General features: G+C 38.4%; 1 protein-coding gene across 1 annotated transcript in view; it reads left to right on the top strand.

Annotated features, from left to right (window-relative positions):
• The first annotated feature begins 2,362 nt into the window (after nt 1–2,362).
• Nucleotides 2,363–19,397, top strand: part of nell2b (neural EGFL like 2b) — a 30,736-nt gene continuing 13,701 nt past the window's right edge. The window contains exons 1-13 of the mRNA XM_057324182.1: nt 2,363–2,705; nt 3,124–3,246; nt 8,001–8,151; nt 9,248–9,421; nt 9,510–9,606; nt 9,851–9,923; nt 9,999–10,081; nt 10,855–10,983; nt 11,782–11,884; nt 12,448–12,539; nt 12,634–12,736; nt 13,517–13,651; nt 15,023–15,148. Of these exons, the coding sequence (XP_057180165.1) occupies nt 2,654–2,705; nt 3,124–3,246; nt 8,001–8,151; nt 9,248–9,421; nt 9,510–9,606; nt 9,851–9,923; nt 9,999–10,081; nt 10,855–10,983; nt 11,782–11,884; nt 12,448–12,539; nt 12,634–12,736; nt 13,517–13,651; nt 15,023–15,148 (1,441 nt within the window). The 5' untranslated portion in view covers nt 2,363–2,653. The remainder of the gene's footprint in view (nt 2,706–3,123; nt 3,247–8,000; nt 8,152–9,247; nt 9,422–9,509; nt 9,607–9,850; nt 9,924–9,998; nt 10,082–10,854; nt 10,984–11,781; nt 11,885–12,447; nt 12,540–12,633; nt 12,737–13,516; nt 13,652–15,022; nt 15,149–19,397) is intronic.

Genomic DNA, 19,397 nt, shown 5'->3' with positions numbered 1-19,397 from the left:
ACAAAGAGATTTGGTCTGGAACATCTCTATAGACCACCCTGTGATATCAACACTGGGCCTGAAATCCACCGTCCCCCACGTTTTTATGATGCACTTGGACAGCATTGTGCTCCCACAGATTTTGGAGTGCCGGATTCTCTGGTGAAGGGGAGATAGTTGTGTGGTTGTTTGGTTGAAAGGTGGCTTGCTGCATAAAAAAACCTAAAGCGGTCTGTGAGTGAATGGTGAAGTTGAGATAGCATTATGCTGATTTATTTAAAAACTCTCAGCATTTATAGTGCAAAAGGTCTGGCTTTTGCAATTCATTTAGTTTTTGATGTTTTCATTTTAAAGGTAGCATTACGAGTATATTGGTCCAATAACAAACCTAGAGACAATTATTTTCAAAGTTGTTATTGCTAATGTACATACTATGATTTTTTAATATTATTATGTACAGTATTCTACATATTTTATAATTGTCTGTTTTTGCTTATGTCTCTACTGTATGTATTAATACACGTTTACTCTAAAGTTGCATTATAACAATGCAAAATTGCATTGCAATTGCAATGGTGCTATTGCTATAGAAACAAATATACATTTAATTTAATTGCTGAATTTAATTGAATAGATAGCTGCATAACAATTTATATTGCTTATGCAAACCGCTGCATATATTGGAGATGATAAAACTGCATTGACTGTTGACTGAAACACTTGTAATGTTGTGCATGAGCTGATATCATCCACAGCTATCTATCTCTCTGTGCATTGCTTTTAAAGCTGTATCTCGCTAACTGATGCCCAGAGCTGTCATCGTGAAACCTGAAAGATGCACACTAATAATATCCAGTCTTCCTCTCTCTCTCTCTCTCTCTCTCTCTCTCTATGTTCTGCTCTTCCCACCACACTGTTTTCTAATGTATGTGTGTTTACATAAATAGCATGCATATTGCTATGGTGTTTTCATGAATAAATTACAGTGGGATTATTTAATCAGATTTATCAGTTTGCCATCCAAATAATTCATTAATAATACATCAGTTATCACTGCTGTGTGGCACACACACACACATGCATGCACACACGTTTGCACACACGCACACAAACATTATGGAAAGGGTTCCTTCGCATGCGATCTGTTGCAACTGTGTTCACATAACAGATGCACCTGTGATATTTTCAGAACACCATCCCTTTTAACAGAGCTGTGCTACATTTATGAAAGCAGCAGTTATTGGGGTTAGGCCTGGCACACAGTCTATTTAATAATAATTGCAGAATGCATGTCCTGTTTGATTGGATCTGCAATTTTTTAATTCTGGCTCAGATGACCTTCTTGTTTGACCCCTCTCCATATGCAAATGTGCTAGAGATGCCATGGCAACGTGTCTTACTTTTAAAGGGTTGTTGTAACACTGGATCTCCTAGCAACCAAATTTTGTAGAAGATTGTTTAATCAGTTAATCTCTATTGATTGCATGAGTTTTTTTAGATTGTTAACATTATAGGGATCAGTTAAATCAAAGTAGCACGCTCACTTGAGACGCATTTGTGAAGGCTATTGCCATGCAAATGATAATAAAGTGATGTAAAATAATCTAATGGTTTAAACAGAGATCGGTTGAAAGCCTTAAGCGTGTTATTCGAGTAATATTTTATAACGGCCTTCATTAAAAATCAATATTGGGCTTTGTTTAACACATAGTAGATGTACATTCACATTTGGGTGCAGTTGATGTTAATGGGAAAGTTCACCCAAAAATGAAAATTCTGTCCTCATTTACTCACCCTCGAGTTGTTCCAAACCTGTACAATTCTCTTTGTTCTGCTGAACACAAAGGAAGATATTTGGAAGAGTGTCAGTGACCAAACAGACCTCATCCCCATTACTGTCATAGTAGGGGAAATAAAACTACGGGAGTCAATGGGGGATGAGATTTGTTTAGTTACTGACATTCTTCCTAATATCTTCCTTTGTGTTCAGCAGAACAACGAAGTTTATACAGGTTTGGGGTGATCTGAGGGTAAGTAAATGACGACAGAATTTTCATTTTTGGGTGAACTAACCCTTTAAGACTGAGAGCTCTGAGAAATTACCCTTATAGAAAAACCACACAAATTTTATTTTCACATGTTGTACCTTTGGTTTCACATGGGAATTTATATGGGAATTTGATTAAAATGTTCCAAAACAATATTTGACCAATTAGAGTGGCTTTTCTGTAAACATTATTGTAACTGGACCTTTCATCCCTAACCACTACAAATCTCCTATGAAAAAAACTACGTTTTTACAGTTTTCTAAACTTTAGATGTTATATTAAAAAAAGAATGTACACCCGATTACCAGCAGGCGGCAGGATTGACATCATGCAGGTGCGTGCGCTCACACTCTATCTGGCCGAAACGGAGGACGGACGCACCTGCTTCTCTCCCACTGACAGCTTCTTCACAAGAGGACACCGCGATCTTCACAAGCAGAATTTGTCTACCACATGGAGTTTTTAGTCTTGTCTTCTATCTCAGTCCCCATTTGCTGAAGTTTTCGCAAGTGTAAATAAAGATATGATGATGCGTTTCGTGAAGGTGTATCACTGACGCGCACCTCGCTCAGTCTCCGGCAGCATCATAATGTTGGAATAGGCGTTTCTCTTTCTTCTCCTCCACAATGGGATTATTTCAACTTTGTTTAGCGTTTTGCACCGTCGGAGTTTTGCATGGTAAGAACAGTATTTGTCAGGTGTCCATAAATGTAAGCAGTCAACATCAACATGGAAATGAGTACTTGATGTTTTCTTAATAGTGACACTTTACATGTGCACTGTTCATCGATGCATTTACATACGTGAATATCGAATATACATTTTTACACATAAACTTGTTTAAAGTAACTTGTTTTAATGCAGATTATGTATGCGTAATAATTTGATTGGGCTTGCATAGTAATTAGTTATAGTCACGTGTTTTGTATATATTTAATGTAAACAATACGTAAAGTGCCATTTATAGGTTTTTATTTCAGAATATTCTACCATAATGTGATCCACTTGTTTTCATTGCTGTACGGTGAAATTATGTTTTTATTTATTTATTTTATCAGAAATAGTTGGTTCTCATGTTTACATTCCTTATTTTCAGGTTTCGGGGTTGACCCAGCATTACATGTGGATGTCTTCCAGGAGTTTGATGGATTGAGGTCAAGTGCTGGAGTTTCCCAAGTCGAGGGTTTCCACAATGAGAGCCGAGCTTATCTGTTTGAAGGTAGGACTGAGTGACATTGAAAAACTTTTTCAAACTAGGATGATTGTGGTTCTTTGCTTTGGTTTTCTGATCCGAGTGAACTGACATGAGAGCAGTTTTCCAGTGGGCAGCACTCACTTTCAGCCTCATCAATTTAGAAAAATTGGAGTGCATTGTAAACATCTGGCAAGTGATAACAGCCAAGCAGCAAGGCGGACAGCTGGTTTAGAACGGCATAATTCCAGATCCTACTTAATCTCTCATGAAAAATGGATCAACCCAACAGTGAAGCATCAATCCCAGGAGTAAAAATGCCCCTGTGTTGAGCGGCAAATTCTTTCCCATCAAAGAATTGTCATCCCATTGAGTAGATGCAGTTAATGAAGACAGTGAATAGGCAAGGGAATAACATCTGGCTCCGCTTTGAATGCCAGGAAGATGGTGTTTATGACTTGTTTATCATATGTTCTGATAAACAAGATCTTATTTGTGTTTGAAAGCATTTTCTCTATTCTATTCTATTATCCAATTTATTCTGTTGTTTACTTCTTTTCTTTGCATTTGGAGGACATGTTCAGCAGATCTGTCTATAACTCGGGCTGCCTCCTTGCTGATTTGTGGGTTGTTTATCATTCAGATTGACAGCCCCCATTTGTGGTTAAGTGCCTCGCTCAAGGGCACAATGGCGATGGTCATTCTCTGCTTTCTGCACCTTTGGATTAAACCACCAGCCTTTTAGTGATCTGTTATTCGAGTACTACACTGTAACTAATCCTGGGATTTATAATGGCGCTTTTACGTGTGCGGTAACGCTCTGGGTTTACTGTAAGCAGGCATTTTAGTGTCATCGCTTATGCTCCGCAGTTTGAACGGTTTTGAGATATTGCAGTTCTGCATGAGGGAATGCCATCATATACATTCAATAGTGTTGTATGTGTGTGTGCAACCATATAGACGTAAAAAAATGCTGCAGAAGATAAATGGGTACATGGGTAATCTGACACTGCTGGTGTTAACAGGAGCATTTGATAAGCAGCGGATGCAACAGTCCTGTTTTAATTTGGGGCGGGTGCCACCTCCACGGCATTGATCGGTGATAATGCCAGTGGGATTGCGGAGTTGGGATCTAAGAGACGGGCTTCAATACAAGGTCATAAATGTGCAGAATGCAGATGAGAAACCTCTCAATGTCCGACGATGACATCTTCACAGTGCTTTATAGAAAGGAGGGGGGAGGAGAAAGGAGTAGAGAGAGGTTACAAATAATTCAAGGCCAAAGACACAACAGATCCATTTTAGCTTGACTGTGGAATTCGATTAAACAAATTTGTGCATCTGCGAGTCTAAATGTGACTGTGCTTCACTAAAAACAGAATTAAAGGTTCACCGGGAAATGACAAAAAATATCAAACATTTTACTGTTCCAATAACCTGTATGCTGAATTTGGTAAGGATTTCTACAGAAATTCTTAGAGCATTTTGAATCGCAGGATTTTTGGGATGGGCTACTTTAATAAACAAATAGATGAAGCAAAGCAGAGGCAATACACAATATAGAGAGAAGTTTGGCCCGATTTGTCCTCTTCCATCAGATCTGGTGCTGACTGGGTCTTTTAAAGTGCCAGGATCAGATTCCTGCTCATTCATCAGCTATCTGAGCGTGCAGCAGCCAAGAGGGATACCAGCTAAATGTTTCTCCCGTGCACTGAGGCTGTCTGGACCAGACATTTACGTCACTCATCCTACATTCCCCATCTGAGGTTCCATGTCTCAACACTGTCTCTGCAGTGTGATGACTGTACAGTCATTTTTACATTATTGCAAGTCTTAGGCTCAGATAGCACGCCCACTGTCTACCAAGAGGGAATCGGATTGGCTATATCGGATTAGACTCTGATACCAAGCTCAACTGCTAGATGTCAATGTACCATACGGTTTGTTTAAATGTGACCGAACTACAGGACCCATTCAACAAATTGTTTATTTAATAAAATGAACATACAACAAAATTCAACAAATCGTTTATTCAATACAATTATTATACAGTAAAATAACAATACAAATTAATATTAACATAAATAAAATAAAATACAAATAGTTATATTATTAGACACTAGCCAAACACAAACCGGAAGTTAATTGGGGGTCAGACGCATACGCGTCTGATGAAACGGTCTATATCACTCCACCATACCTTTAGCCCAATAGTAGACCTGTGTTTCCTGATTAATGCAATTAAGATAAGACACTTGTTCATTTTGTCATTATAATGGCCCGTGAATAATTCATGAGTTGTAAATTAATTTTTTTTATGGTTGAAATTTTCATTAAGGTATGCTTCAATGATGTTAGGAAGCGTTTTTAAGTGCTTGCATCATGAGTAGCCTGGCTTATAAACAATTTAAGTGTTTCTTTCATGTGCTCATGTGGCATGAATACACCCTTTATAAAAACCTGCACCTTACTTTTAAGGTTTAATCGAAACTTTCTCAGAGTAATCCAGTGTCATTACCATCATGCTGTGTTTATTTGGCCCCCAGGAGCCCAATTCTCATTTATTGGTTATTGGAGTTATGGGTTCTCTTGGGGCGTACCTGGCTGTTGTGTTGGATAATTTAGGATGTTAGATTACAGATTTAAAGCAGGGGAATACTGGCCTGAAAATTATAGCAGTTCTCAGAAATGGATAAAGTAGCCTTTTTGTATTTACACAAAGTTCGAAAATAGGTAATAGTAGTTGGCATGCTCGTAAGTATAAAGTTGTTATGCGTAATTGCTTCAGCATTATAATGTTTTCTCTCTGCCTTCTCCGGATTAATGTGCAGTTAAAACTAAACCATAAACGCAATAGCTTATTTGTTTGAGCTTTGCAACATATTGCAGTTTTGGCTTAAAGGTCCAGCTCTAAGGTAAAAAAAAACCATGACACTTCATTATGTAAGGTCTTTATACACCTCTGAAGACATAGTTATGTATATTATATTGCAATTCTGTCAATAAATCCTCCAAAAAATGACACGTTGGACCTTTACCCAATGACGTGACGGGGGGCGGTACTACCTGTTTGTTGAAGAATCGAAGACAGTGGGAGTGTTTTGGAAACCTATTTTTAAAAAGAGAATTTTCCAATTCCATTTGATGGCACTAATAGCACAAAATTACACAGTACACCTTCAATTGCTTTTGGTATGAAACATTTTCTAATTCATCTTTAAATGTTGTGCATTTATCTTGCTAATCTTTATCTATGACCAAAAACAAATTACTGTTACTTCAGCGTAATTTCGACGTCGACAGCCATCAGCCGTTATCAACTTCTAGCCTTTGATATACAGCACATTAACACATATCCCTTAATGACATATGGAGTAGAGGGAAAACACATCAGAGAGGAGATGTCAATTCAGCGGGAATTAACCGGAGAGGTTTTCCTGCTGATTTCCCAAAGGATTTTAATGCTGATATTTATGTGCTGTCCTGGAATGTTCCAGATCAAAGGGGCGGTGGTGTTTTCTCCGCGGATGGCAGAGGTTACCTGGGTTATGTTCAGCTCTCTGTCGTACCTTGCATTTGATTAATGAAGGCTATGAAACTCCGCCTCCTTCCTGGCGTACAATAGGCTCGCTGCCACATCTTACAACTCCCCTGTGGTTTACCTGACAATAGCTAAAGAACATTAGCGCTCAATGGTTTTCTCGAATGTGCGTGTGTATGTCTTACCGTATGTGTGAGCACAGGAGTGCCAGACCCAGATGATTCTTATGTTTTGACAGTACTGATTTTCAAGCCCTTAGGAGACAGCCAACTTCCTGCACACCGCAAGCGCATCAGCTCTCCTAAAGCGCCTCTTCAAAGTTTTTCCTCTTATTTCTCCATCCATTCCGACTCTCATAAAAATGCACTGAACTATATAAAAGTACAGCATATTAATTTTTATGAAAGGTCTGAATCTCAAAATACCACCAGTTCATTAGCCAGGTGATGTTTTTCACCCGGGGCCAGTTAAGCTGATATCTGTTAAGCTGTTATCTCTATCTTGAATTTTAATTATTGGCGCATTTATAGATGCAAGGAATTTTTATTGCAGGGTGATTCATCTCGCCCTCACACGTAACATAGGACTTAAGGTGTGTTTTTGTGGAGGCGAACATGCAACGTTGTTGTTGTCACCGCATTGCATCATGTACTAGTCCATGTGGATAAATTGTTATAATGCTACTGTTTAACCATCATTTGGGACAATTAAAATATTTTCTGCGTTCTGTCTCCTGAAAAACACAAAAGAAGATATTTTGAAGAATGTTGGTAACCAAACAGCGGCAGCATCTATTCACTTCTGTTGTATGGACACAAAACCAATGCAAGTGAATGGGTGCTGTCATTGTTCGGTTACCAACATTTTTCAAAATATCTTCTTTTGTGTTCTGCAGTAAAAAGAAAGTCACGCAGGTTTAAAAGAGGGTGAGTAAATGATGATCGAATTTTCATTTTGGGTGAACTATCACTGACACAACGTGAATACAGTAAATATTGAGGTCATGTAGCAAATTGAAATGTGCCTTCTATAAATACGAATTTGTGTAAAGAAAACAGTTTCTGTTTTTAAATGTGATGGGTGAGTCTGTTGGTTGATTCAGAAATTATTAGGGCATATTTTTCAGTAAACTAATTGACAGTGTCCTTGCGTCATGGATTCACACATCATAACTCAAATAAGCCACTTTTATGTTCAAACTGTGACATTGATAGTCATATTTTGCTCTTCCTTCCATCAGGCTCATTAAGAAATGCGAAAGCTTCCATTAAGGGAGCCGAAAGGATTCTTCAGAAGTTGAGAGGAAGAACCGAGTTTACTTTACTGCTGACCATCAAACAGGAGAAATTCAGCTCGGGAGTGCTGCTGTCTATCCACTATGGAGAACAGAGGTATTGCTGAATCTAAAACCAGAGCTTAATGAAATGCATCAAGAGATGCAGACTAATGGATGGGAATCCATTAGTCCAAGTAAATAGCACCAACTGTTGATTAGCTATTAATATTTGTAACATTTATACGATCCATTCAAGACATATCATATGTGGTTCTACAGTATATAGCTTACTATCCATGCATATCCATTCTCCAAACCTGCTTGTCCTCCGCAGGGTCACTGGAGGGCTGGAGCCTATCCAAGCATCTTGGGCCACAGGCATCCATGCATATATATTGTGCATATTTTATTCATATCTACTGTTGACGTGTGCCTTTGAGAGTCCCCATAATCTGCTGTCCTGCCTGTAACATTTCTGATTGGGGGTGTCCACTGACATTTTCTAAACACAGACTGTATTGATTCTTTCACCTCTTTAAGGTCAAGACACAGCGTCTGGGCCAACAGATTCATGGATCACTGCTCCTCTTCACGTTCATTCAGAAGTCACACATTTCCCTGAGCTTCCTTATTCCCTGCTGCTTTAGCACATTTCAGAATTTAATAACAACTCTTTGGCAGCTTAACCTAATGTCTTGGCTGTGGGAATGTTAGTACTCCAAAAATACATTATGGTAGCAGTTGTTTTATAGAGTTCTTAGGTTTCAATGACTTAACTAAAGCAACTGGTTCATGATTGTTTTCTTAAATTATTGTATGTGGCATTTTCTAAGACGAGGGTACAAAATACTCCAGGGTCTTAAAACTTGAAAAAATGTAGGTCACTTTTATCTTTAGCAAGAATTATACTATGTAAGTTAAAGTATGAACTGAACTATGAAAATATCATAATGTTTATACAGTATAAGCATATTATTGCTGGTCTTTGAATATTACGTGAGATGTTTCATTTACCATTTTCCTATGAAGTTAGCCATTTTTGACATCTTATCTTGTTATTAAAATTAAAGACTATTAAATGTCTAAAAAAGATTAAAACATTTATACCAATTAACATTACATAAAATGTAAACATTAAAAGTTAAACAGACATTTATTGCAATTAAATTTACCCAGTAAATTTCACCCCATTTTCTGGGGTGTCTCCGCAGGTTTCTGGAGCTAGAGAGCAGCGGTCTGCGCAATGAGATCCGTCTCTACTTCCAAAGTTCAGACCAGCGGCAGCAGAGAGAGGTTTTCCCCTACAGTCTAGCAGATGGACACTGGCACAAAGTCTCTTTGGCATTCAGTGCCACCCAGTTGGTGCTCCATATTGACTGCAACAGGTGAATGGCTTGAGAAAAATGACTTGCAGAGATGGTTTTGATGCTTTGTGATGTGTTGGTGTAATTTCCGTTTGTGCTCTGTTATCAGAATTTATGAAAGGATTGTGGAGATGCCATCTATGGACTTTCCCAGAGGAACAAACATCAGGCTCGGTCAAAGAAACGACGCCCACGGGTTCTTCAGGGTAAAGCACATTATTGTACTTCAGAAAATAAAACCTGTAAACCTCCCTTGAATTAAAACGAAACCCATCATTCTTGCAGAACTCCTGTATAACTTTTCATCAGTTACCATGATAAATACTGGCAGCCAGAAGTAAAGTGTCAGCTATGATAAAGCTCATTTAGACTGCCTGTGGATATTTATTACTCTCTAACTGAGTTCCTGTTTATCTTTCGTACTGACATTCCTCCTCCTCTGTTTTTTAGGGTGTGATGCAGGATGTTCAGCTGGTGGTCTTGCCTCACGGATACATTGTCCAGTGTCCAGATCTCAACCGCAGTAAGTTTCACGCTCTTGACTATCATTTTTTTACCTCCTCTTAATGGCATTACTGTATGTGAACTTCTTTTGCAGCATGTCCCACGTGCAATGATTTCCATGGCTTGGTTCAGAAGATTATGGAGCTTCAAGATATTTTGGCTAAAACATCAAACAAGGTGAGTTTGGTGTAGCCTATCTGAACTGTAGTTTCAAAGCATTGATTTTCGCTGCTTCTTTTAACGTAATTCCTGCATTTTGTGTAATTTATATGTGTAAAACAGATGTTTACTTAACCCATTTAGAGCTGCACTACATGAATATGTTCGATTCGATTCAACCTGTAAATCTAACACCGCATCCTTCATGTGATCCGATCCCATACGCATTGGACCCTATAGAGTGTTTTAGCATAGCAGTAAATGTCAAATTTAAAGGCATTTGGTTTGTCTTTTAAATTGTAGACTTGTTAGTGTTTATATTTGATATTTGAGTTTTTGTGTTTTTGATGTTTTGTATGTTATTTTAGTTGAAGTTCAGTTGGCTTATGGACATCTTCTGTTTGAACACATATGTTTATTTAACTGACATTTATTTGATTTAATTATTTAGTTTAGTCTTTATGCATGGTATATTTAAGTACAGTTTATGGTTTAGTCATAGAGTGTGTTTAAGCCTATTTTTACCACTGTGTGATAGAACTGTCAACAAAAATTCATCAGAAGGAAATTCAACCAGTTATTTATTTATTTATTTTTAAAGTGTTGGATAAACGCTTCGCTTCAGTCATTTTTAAAATGTATGTTATGGCCTTGTTCCGTACTTAATGGGGTTTATCCTGCATTCTAGCATATATTTTTTGCTTTCTCTTCATGTATTCTGTTGCCTCTTTCTACATTCATTTATCATTCAGTCTGAAACTCTGCTCTCTCATGTCTTCATTGTGCTGTAGTTGGCACTCGCAGAAGAGAAGATGAAGTACCTGGATGGCTGTTACTGTGAGAGGACCTGCAACCTGAATGGAGAGATATACAGGGAGGATGACGCCTGGATAGACGGATGCAGAAACTGTACATGCTCGGTAAGCGCATTTTTGACAGGGAGAATTTAAATGAGGATTGTTTCGTTGTGGGAGATGTCAGTCTGAAATCTAGTCTTGAGTGGCGTTTACACCCGTTGTGAATTAATGACAAGGCGACCGATAGTCATTCATGTTCAAAGATGGCTGTGATATGAGGTGACATGAGCGACAGCAGTAATTCCCGAGCGTTGAGCTTTATGTAGATAAGCTGTGATGGAATAATGCAACTATACCTTTAGGAGTTAAAATCATAAACAGGATTGTTTTGTCTTGTTGTCCCGTGAAAATTCTAAATGTATTTAAAACAAAATACTTTTAATAAATGAGTTACATAACTACATAAAGATATTAAAAATATAAATTACGTCATCATTTATTACTCTGATGTCATTCGAAACCTGTACAGTATTTTTCATATCTGCAACACGAAAGAAGATATTTTGAATAATGTCTCAGTGGTTTTGTGTCCATACAATAGAAGTCAATAAGATCCAATGTTGTTTGTTTACCAATGATCCTTAAAACTATCCCTTTAAGTATTGTGTTGTAGAGAATATAGTGTAATTTCTCTGACCCTGTTTTTAGTTAAAATTTTTAGGTTTAAACATAATCCGACAACATTTTGCTTACAGTATACTGCAAAGTTCTTTGAAAATATGTCTGAATATCTTAGGCACCCACAACAACAGATTTAATCACTTTCAGTGTGAACCTGTAAAACAGTTTCTGTCAACACTTATTCAATTTTGACTATATATTTACATTTGCCATAATGGTGTGTCTGTGTTTCACCTGCAGAATGGCACAGTTGAGTGTGAGAGTATTTTCTGCCCACCACCTCAGTGCCCCCCTGACACAGCTCCTATCTACATGCCTGGAGCGTGCTGTAAAGAGTGCCAGCGTGAGTATACACAAACACACAGAATGAGGCCAGGCATCTGTAGACATGCATATATTTAACAACTTTCTCCCGCTCATCCCTCTATCGCTGCGTCTCACATTTTCTACCATATAACTCCATCGTCTTGATTCTGTGCCCACAATCAGTCCTCAGACCAAAATCTTTCACATAATCATGCTGCAGTCTTGATGACAAACTGACCACATCCCTGTGTTGCTTGGTAACCGCTGCCACAAATGTGAATGTCAACACGCTCACCCACAAACAGTCACACGCTTTCCCTGGGATCATAAATAATTCAAGGCCGGTGTGCAGCATGTTGTGTTTGAGCGAACAGGGCTAATGTGCAGGAGCTAATAGCAGTTTGACTGATGACCAGGGCTGTATTTAACACTCCGCTCCGCTGGATTTTATCTAACATGCTGATCTGATCGATGCCTTACGGCTTCTTTCCATTTGAATCTCCACCCCCCTCACAACAGTCTTTCTGGAACTCAATTATTTGAGTGTTTTGTTCTTTGCTCATTTTTGGTGCTTTGTCTGTTTAAATGTGTCCTTTTTAGCCGTATGTCTGTTCAGGGGAAGAGTGTACGTGGAGGGCGATCGTAAAAGCATCCACGACTCTGAGGGAAACTGTCTGCTGTTCGAATGCAGGGTAAGTCAGGGTCCGATGTTTATGGGTTCGGATCACATGAAGGATGTGTTTGATTTACAAGTTGAATTGAATTAACACGTTTTTTGGATTGCAGGAAAGAAGCATGCGAAGAGTTGAAATCATGTCCTGTCCAGAGCTCAACTGTCCCGAGTCGGAGCGGATCACACTTTCAGACCGCTGTTGCAAAGTGTGCAGAGGTCCGACACGCTCACACAAAACAATGCACACGTTCTGAATAGCAGTGGTTGGAGTTATATTAAAAGCAGCCGATTTTGTCTATTATACACATAAGAAACACATTGAATGTAAACTCTATTGATATTTTATGGACTTTATGCATGTTCGAGTAGATATAGGCTCCAATTACCCAATATTTCATCACCCTTCGAAACGTGCCTGTATACTGGCCGACAAATTGTTTTTTTTACATCAACATCAAGGTTTATATAAAGGTTTGTATAAGGACTTTTTGTTGAACTCAAACCTTGTCACCGTTTCATCAAAGTGCAAAATGGACTCTAAAGTCCAAAGTACAAATATTGTTCTAGCTTATTTGATTTTACAAACAATTTTTAAAATACATTAAATTAATATGGAAGAATTAGAAAACTACTGTTTCGATTAAATATATAGCATATTTAATTTTTGGACATACCTACTCCCCTAAAATATTTACAAACTGATCTCACTGGAATTCATAACTTCCTGTACTTTAAGAAGTGGGTAATTCATAGGAATTTGTACGATTTGTGCGACATCAATTGCACTAGAACGTACGATTATTAGAAAAAAGCAAAACTGAAGCCCCTCCCATAACCCCACTGGTGTCACTAATGTCTAACTTCACTGGCACTAAATCAAACTGTACTAAAATGTACAAATAAGATTGCATTTATCAGAGTTACAAATTCCATTGAGATTGTGTTTGTATTTGCTATCTGTATGTAAGTGGTGATGATTTTCTCTCTCTCTCTCAGGGCACGATTTTTGCACTGAGGATCACGGCCGCAATTGCATTGAGAACTCTGACTGCATTAATCTTGAAGCTGGAGCTTATTGTAGTTGCAAGGAAGGTTACCATCCGCTCCGAGATGACAGCGCCTTCTGCCAAGGTACTGCTGTGTCCAGACGAACCTGCACAACTAATCACTGATGCACATCTCTCTGTCTTTGTTTACTTGCACAGTATGCAAACAAACAACAAAAACTCTAAACCCAACAAACCTCGCAATTTCCATACCACCTGCTATCTGACTTCCCCCTTTACTTTGCTTGCAATGAGATGCTTGTAATTTTCTGTTTTTTTGTGACCAAATAACAGGGCTTATAGTGCGGTCCTCGTGTAAATTGGCTGCGAGCACAGCCGCTGTTGCCGCTGAAAGCGGTCGACTGGTGATTACTTAGCGTTCAGCGAATGAATATTTCAGCACGGCTATTATCCATAGGCCTGTAATTAATGCATTGTAAAGCCTGTAGTTCACGCTGTGTGAGTTTCTGTGTGCGGGTTCAGATGTGAAGGAGGTTTCCTGTGGCTAGCTGGACTTTAATAGGCTGCGCCCTTGTCTAAACACTCACAGGGGAGTGGGTGATAGATAGTCTTTTCCCACAGAACTAATAACTATTTTTAGTTTTAGTTTAGTGATGGTGTGTGTGGCCTGCAAATGTGCTACTGTCAAACAAAGCCGACGGTTTTATTTTCTGCTTTGCGGAGACTATTGTATATTGTGTTGGCTTATTTGTTTGTTTTACCATGGTATTGAATGAAAACCTCATTTGTTTACGCCATTATAGGTGCTTTAAGAAATACCATGGTATTCCAGGGCCAGATACACCAGTTGTTTTTTAATAATTGAATCTGAGATTGTTACATTCAGACCCGCTTCCGATATGAATATTGTATCCCTGGGCTGAAACACCTCCAGCAATCGGAGGGTTAACGTAGGTTTTGAACACAAAGAAATGAATTGTGAGGAAGATTATATAAAGTGTTATTGAGGAGAAAAGAGTAGGAGGACTGAAGGACGAGCATGTAGAAAGTGCAAAAAAGATCTGGAGGAAGAAACGTAGAATAGAACAGTGAAAAGGTCTAAAGATGTTTTGTGTTTTGCCAGTTTGTTAATGTAGCTGAATTGAACAGAGATCACACATTCAGCTCTGTAAATCCTCCTAAAAAGATGTTCAAACCTTCATCTATTCAGTTCATGAAAACTTATATTTCACATTTTTTCACATCATACAGAAATTTAGGCAAGTTCAAAGATGGTGTCGGTGTGCCTGTTAGTTCACAGTCTTAGCAGTTTCCTGCAACAGTGTCAACCGTAATATTCTTCGCATCACGAAACGCTAATGACCGGATCTTCCAACACTCTTGACGAATGCTGTTAATGGACTGCAGCTGCAGTGTGAATGATGGATCTGCCAAAGTTCCTCCCCAAATGTGTTGCGTTCAGGTCGTAATACAGACTGCATTTTGTTTTCCGCAGATATTGATGAGTGTGCAGAGGGGAAACACTACTGCAGAGAAAACACAATGTGCATGAACACGCCCGGCTCATTTATGTGCGTGTGTCACACCGGCTACGTTCGAATTGATGATTACTCCTGCACAGGTGAGTACAGAGACCCAATGGGGGCTTTTACATCTTTTGAGAGTAGAAAGAGCAGAGAAGGAAACTGAAAATACTGTATGTACGTAGATTGTTTGTTCAAGGTAATCAATTTTTAGAAATAAAGAAGACATATGGCTCAACCTGGCACAATGCAATGATGCATTGAAGCCCAGCGTAGTGAACTTTTATTGGTCTAAAATCCCGGTTCACGTAACTAAACATAAAATATATTCTGTTTTGCAAGTGCATGCTATGAAAATTGCTCGTTTCTAAAAACATTTGTGCACTGAAAATGATATTTCAGATGTGGAAATACTGAGCCTGTGTCCTTCTGTGGCCCATTTTAAAGTTTAATTAATTACAGAGATGCATCCAGAGTTTTTTTTATCAAAAAATATCCTGGAAAGCATGCAGCAAAAAAATCTGAACATGGGCTGCAAAATCACATCATCACCAATCACGATTTAGCTTGTTTTGGGACGTCTATACAAAAATTCTGTTCTTTATCTGATGAGAAGGGTATCTGCTGATCGTCTTAGAAAGCCATTTTATGCTCAAGGCCACTCAGCCATACTGCCATCATGACCCGTGTTCGTTTTAGTGCAATGTTGTTCTGTAATGGAAAAGGCTGGATTGATGTATAACGGCACTATGGAATAAACTTCCTGTAACAGCTTCATTGCTTTCTTTCTATTGCTTTTCTTTGGAAAAACATCTAATGGCCTGGTGATACGGTTATACTCACTAGTTTATGGAAAACAATGCATATCGATTGATCAGCAGTGTTTCTTAATGCAACATTTACTCTACACTAAAAATGATTCTTTTCAACCCAGCATTGGTTCAAAAAGGGATGAATCCTGGGTTGTTTTAACCCATTGTTGGATCAAATGTAAACATTTTCTGGGCATGGGTTGGTCCAAACATTTTTTAAAGTGTATTAAAACTTTAGGGAGACCAGATTGTTGAAACACACCAACGCTTTTGTTTTTTTGGTCCTCCTCCTTTGAGCACTGTCTCAGTTGCTTATCGGCTGAAAACATCTTCAGCTGATTGAATGAATGCTCAGTATCTGTTTCTGTAATTACTGGGAGTGTCTGAGTAAGGCTTGTGGATCACAGTACCAGCAAAACATTATTATTTTCAATTATTCATGCAGTCACAAACAGGAAAAAACATTTGCCTGCAGAATTAGTACGAGATAATCTGCAGGTTACAGTCACATCTGTTGAAATGGGAATTTGAGGACCTTATCACACACCCGGTGCAATGTGGCGCAAGGCACGGCGCTAGTGTTTTTGCTAGTTTCAGCCCATTTCATTTTCCCGTCCTGTGCCGCGTTTTTTAAATAGCAAATGCATTTGCGCCCATTTGTGCGCCCATGGGCGTGCTGGTCAAAAAAGAGGTGTGTTCAGGTGCATTGTTGGCACGTTGCTATTTTGAGGAACTTAAAATAGACTGCCCCATAGACCAACTCAAACCTGGTCTAAAGTCTAAAGTCAATGGCGCAATATGTTTTTGGTTATTTAAAGATGCCTTTCCTCTTTGGAGAAGCGTCATGTCTTTGCTCTTGCAAATTCCGCCACTGCATGTTTTGCCCAAAACACACAGGCATGATTCATTAAGAGAATCGGGACAACCCGTTTAGACCATGCGCCCGGGCGCGCCGACCGTTTTCCCATCGTTAAACTAGCAAAAGTGGATTCGGACACGACCTGAGTGCACCTGCGCCGTGCGCTTCAGACCATACGCTTAGATCGTTAAAATAGACCTGATGAAGATGAGAACGCTTTTAATCAGTGGATCTTATTGTAATTTAAAACATAAGTTATTGGAATTACTATAATTATCGGAATTGCTCTCCACGGTTCCCATATCTGTTCATTAAAGCTCTGTCATGCTTTTATGATGGGCTCAATGATATTTACTAATTACATCCGTAACAATGAACAACGCTATAGGCATAATAAGAAGTTTTGTCATTTACATGAAAGGTACCGGTCATTAGTTAGATTTTATCGTTGTGAATACTCCAACGATTGTTATGGAGTTGATAAGGCACGTGACATGTTTTTCCCCCATCTCTCTCTCTCTCTCTCTCATGCGATACTTCATTAGTTCTTCTTGAGCAGTCAGCAGATGTTAAGCTTAAAAAGGATGTTAGTCACCAATCATCCCTTTTACGTGCTGTTCTGGACAGAGTTGCCCATGTAAATGTAGTTTCAAAAGGTTGGTTTGCCTCCTGCACAGAGATCTGAGAGATATCACCTCCGTTTCGTCAAGGGCAGCTCATGCTAAATACAGTCATCTTTTATTAATTCCCATATCATTTTAAACCTGTCTGTTTTTCTTAAGTCAAACACGAAAGGTGTTTTGACGAAAGGAGCGTTTGTGCTGTTTTTCCATATAATAAGACTTTGAAACAGACTTTGATTTAGGTCATTATTTACTAAAAAGCCTAGTAAATCTTGCTTGACAGTAAATTCTGCCATAAATGTCTAATTTTGCATTTTATGGAAGAAAGTCATGCAGATTTTCCAAGGCATGACGGTGAAGGAATAATGACAGATTTTCAGAACGATTGCTTTAATACAGGCTACACATTTTGCAGCCGTTTCTTCCACAAAGCGGTAAAAGATTTTGCTTTATGACCTTTTAAAAAAAACGTTTCAGATACGAATCTCTGCTCTCTGTTCAGTGTGAGGAGACTGATTACCTGATATTTGTTATGTTAGTGAATGATCTTCGTTTTGGATGGTAATGCATCATGAGGTATTCATAGACGAGGAACCCCAGCATAAAAAGATACAACCAATCAGCATCATTCATCAGTTAAAGGGCATTTTAATGAGATGATTTAATGAAATTTCGAAAGAGATTTTAATGAGACTCCAAGATCATCTCCAAGAATTGTGTTCTAAGATTTATGACTGAAGTTGATTAGACAGTTTTAGTTCACTGGAGGATGAGAAGACGCAAAGTGACACGTGCTGAAGAAAGAGACACCAGCCAGACCTGATGATCTGAAGAGAAAATGATTTTCTTGATCACTGTTTTGTCTCGTTTTCCAGTTAAAACATCCATAAAACAAAATAAATGTACTTATTTTGAAATATGACAAATAATAAAATTGCATATGATATTGAATGTATTTTATTAGCTAACCCATTGGATTGTTCTTTAATAGTCAGGTTTTTAATTATAGAAAATTGTTTTCCTGAATAGTTTAAATAAATTTTACCCTATTGGCAAATATGTTTGTATCAAGCAGACATTTGTTTAATATGTTTGCTAAATACATTATGTATGTTAGCCCCACCCACCCGCAGTGACACTTTCTCCACATTTGTTTAAATTAAATAGCTGTGATGTTGTGGCTTTGAGCAATATTTCACCTTCAGTTTCACTTTCAAAAAAAAATGCTTGACTTGATGAATAAAACTAATGCAAGGTATATTTCGATATATTTTAGACAGTGTAAATTTAGTTTCTATATTTTTCCTGACAAACAAGACAAAAATACTGATTAAGAAAATGATTTCTAGAAGTGTGGGAGAGAAGAGACAAGAAGCAGAATTTGAATGACTAGTTGTGAGTGTGAGAGAGAGAGAGAGAGAGAGAGAGAGAGAGAGAGAGAGAGAGAGAGAGAGAGAGAGAGAGAGAGAGAGAGAGAGAGAGAGAGAGAGAGAAGAGAGAGAGAGAGAGAGAGAGAGAGAGAGAGAGAGAGAGAGAGAGAGAGAGAGAGACATGTCCTGTTTTTCACCTGGTGGTGGCTGATGGATATTCCATGTCCAGATCGGAGTCAAAGTGAATGAATATGTGTGAAAGAAAGAGAGAAGGAGCAAACAGCTTTATGTTAATACGAGTAATTAGGAGGATAATTGTTGTCACTTTAGCCTTCACAGACAGATGAGCTAACACCCAGAGCACATGAGAAATTACACAACACAAATACATTCAGACCCGTTCTCCTGGCATGACTGTAATTTCACTGATTGAGATAAACAGAGCTGGCAACAGAGGGCCATGAAGATGAATACTGGACCAAATTGTTTATCAGCGTAAATTTCCTACTTTTATTCCTGTGGGACTTCATTCTTTTTAAACAAAAGCAAATTAAGTTTGATGTTTATTTCTCTGTTTTCCATTAGTCGTTCGTTTATTACAGAGACAGATGCATTAATAATGCATGTATGGAAATTCTTTTACCTGTTTGCAGAGTCTTGCATAACTGCCAGCTGCTTTGGGA

Source organism: Triplophysa rosa, linkage group LG24 (assembly GCF_024868665.1).
Source record: "Triplophysa rosa linkage group LG24, Trosa_1v2, whole genome shotgun sequence".
Classification (NCBI taxonomy): domain Eukaryota; kingdom Metazoa; phylum Chordata; class Actinopteri; order Cypriniformes; family Nemacheilidae; genus Triplophysa; species Triplophysa rosa.
The sequence above is the reverse complement of the archived record's forward strand: the minus strand, read 5'-3'. Positions and strand labels throughout refer to the sequence as shown.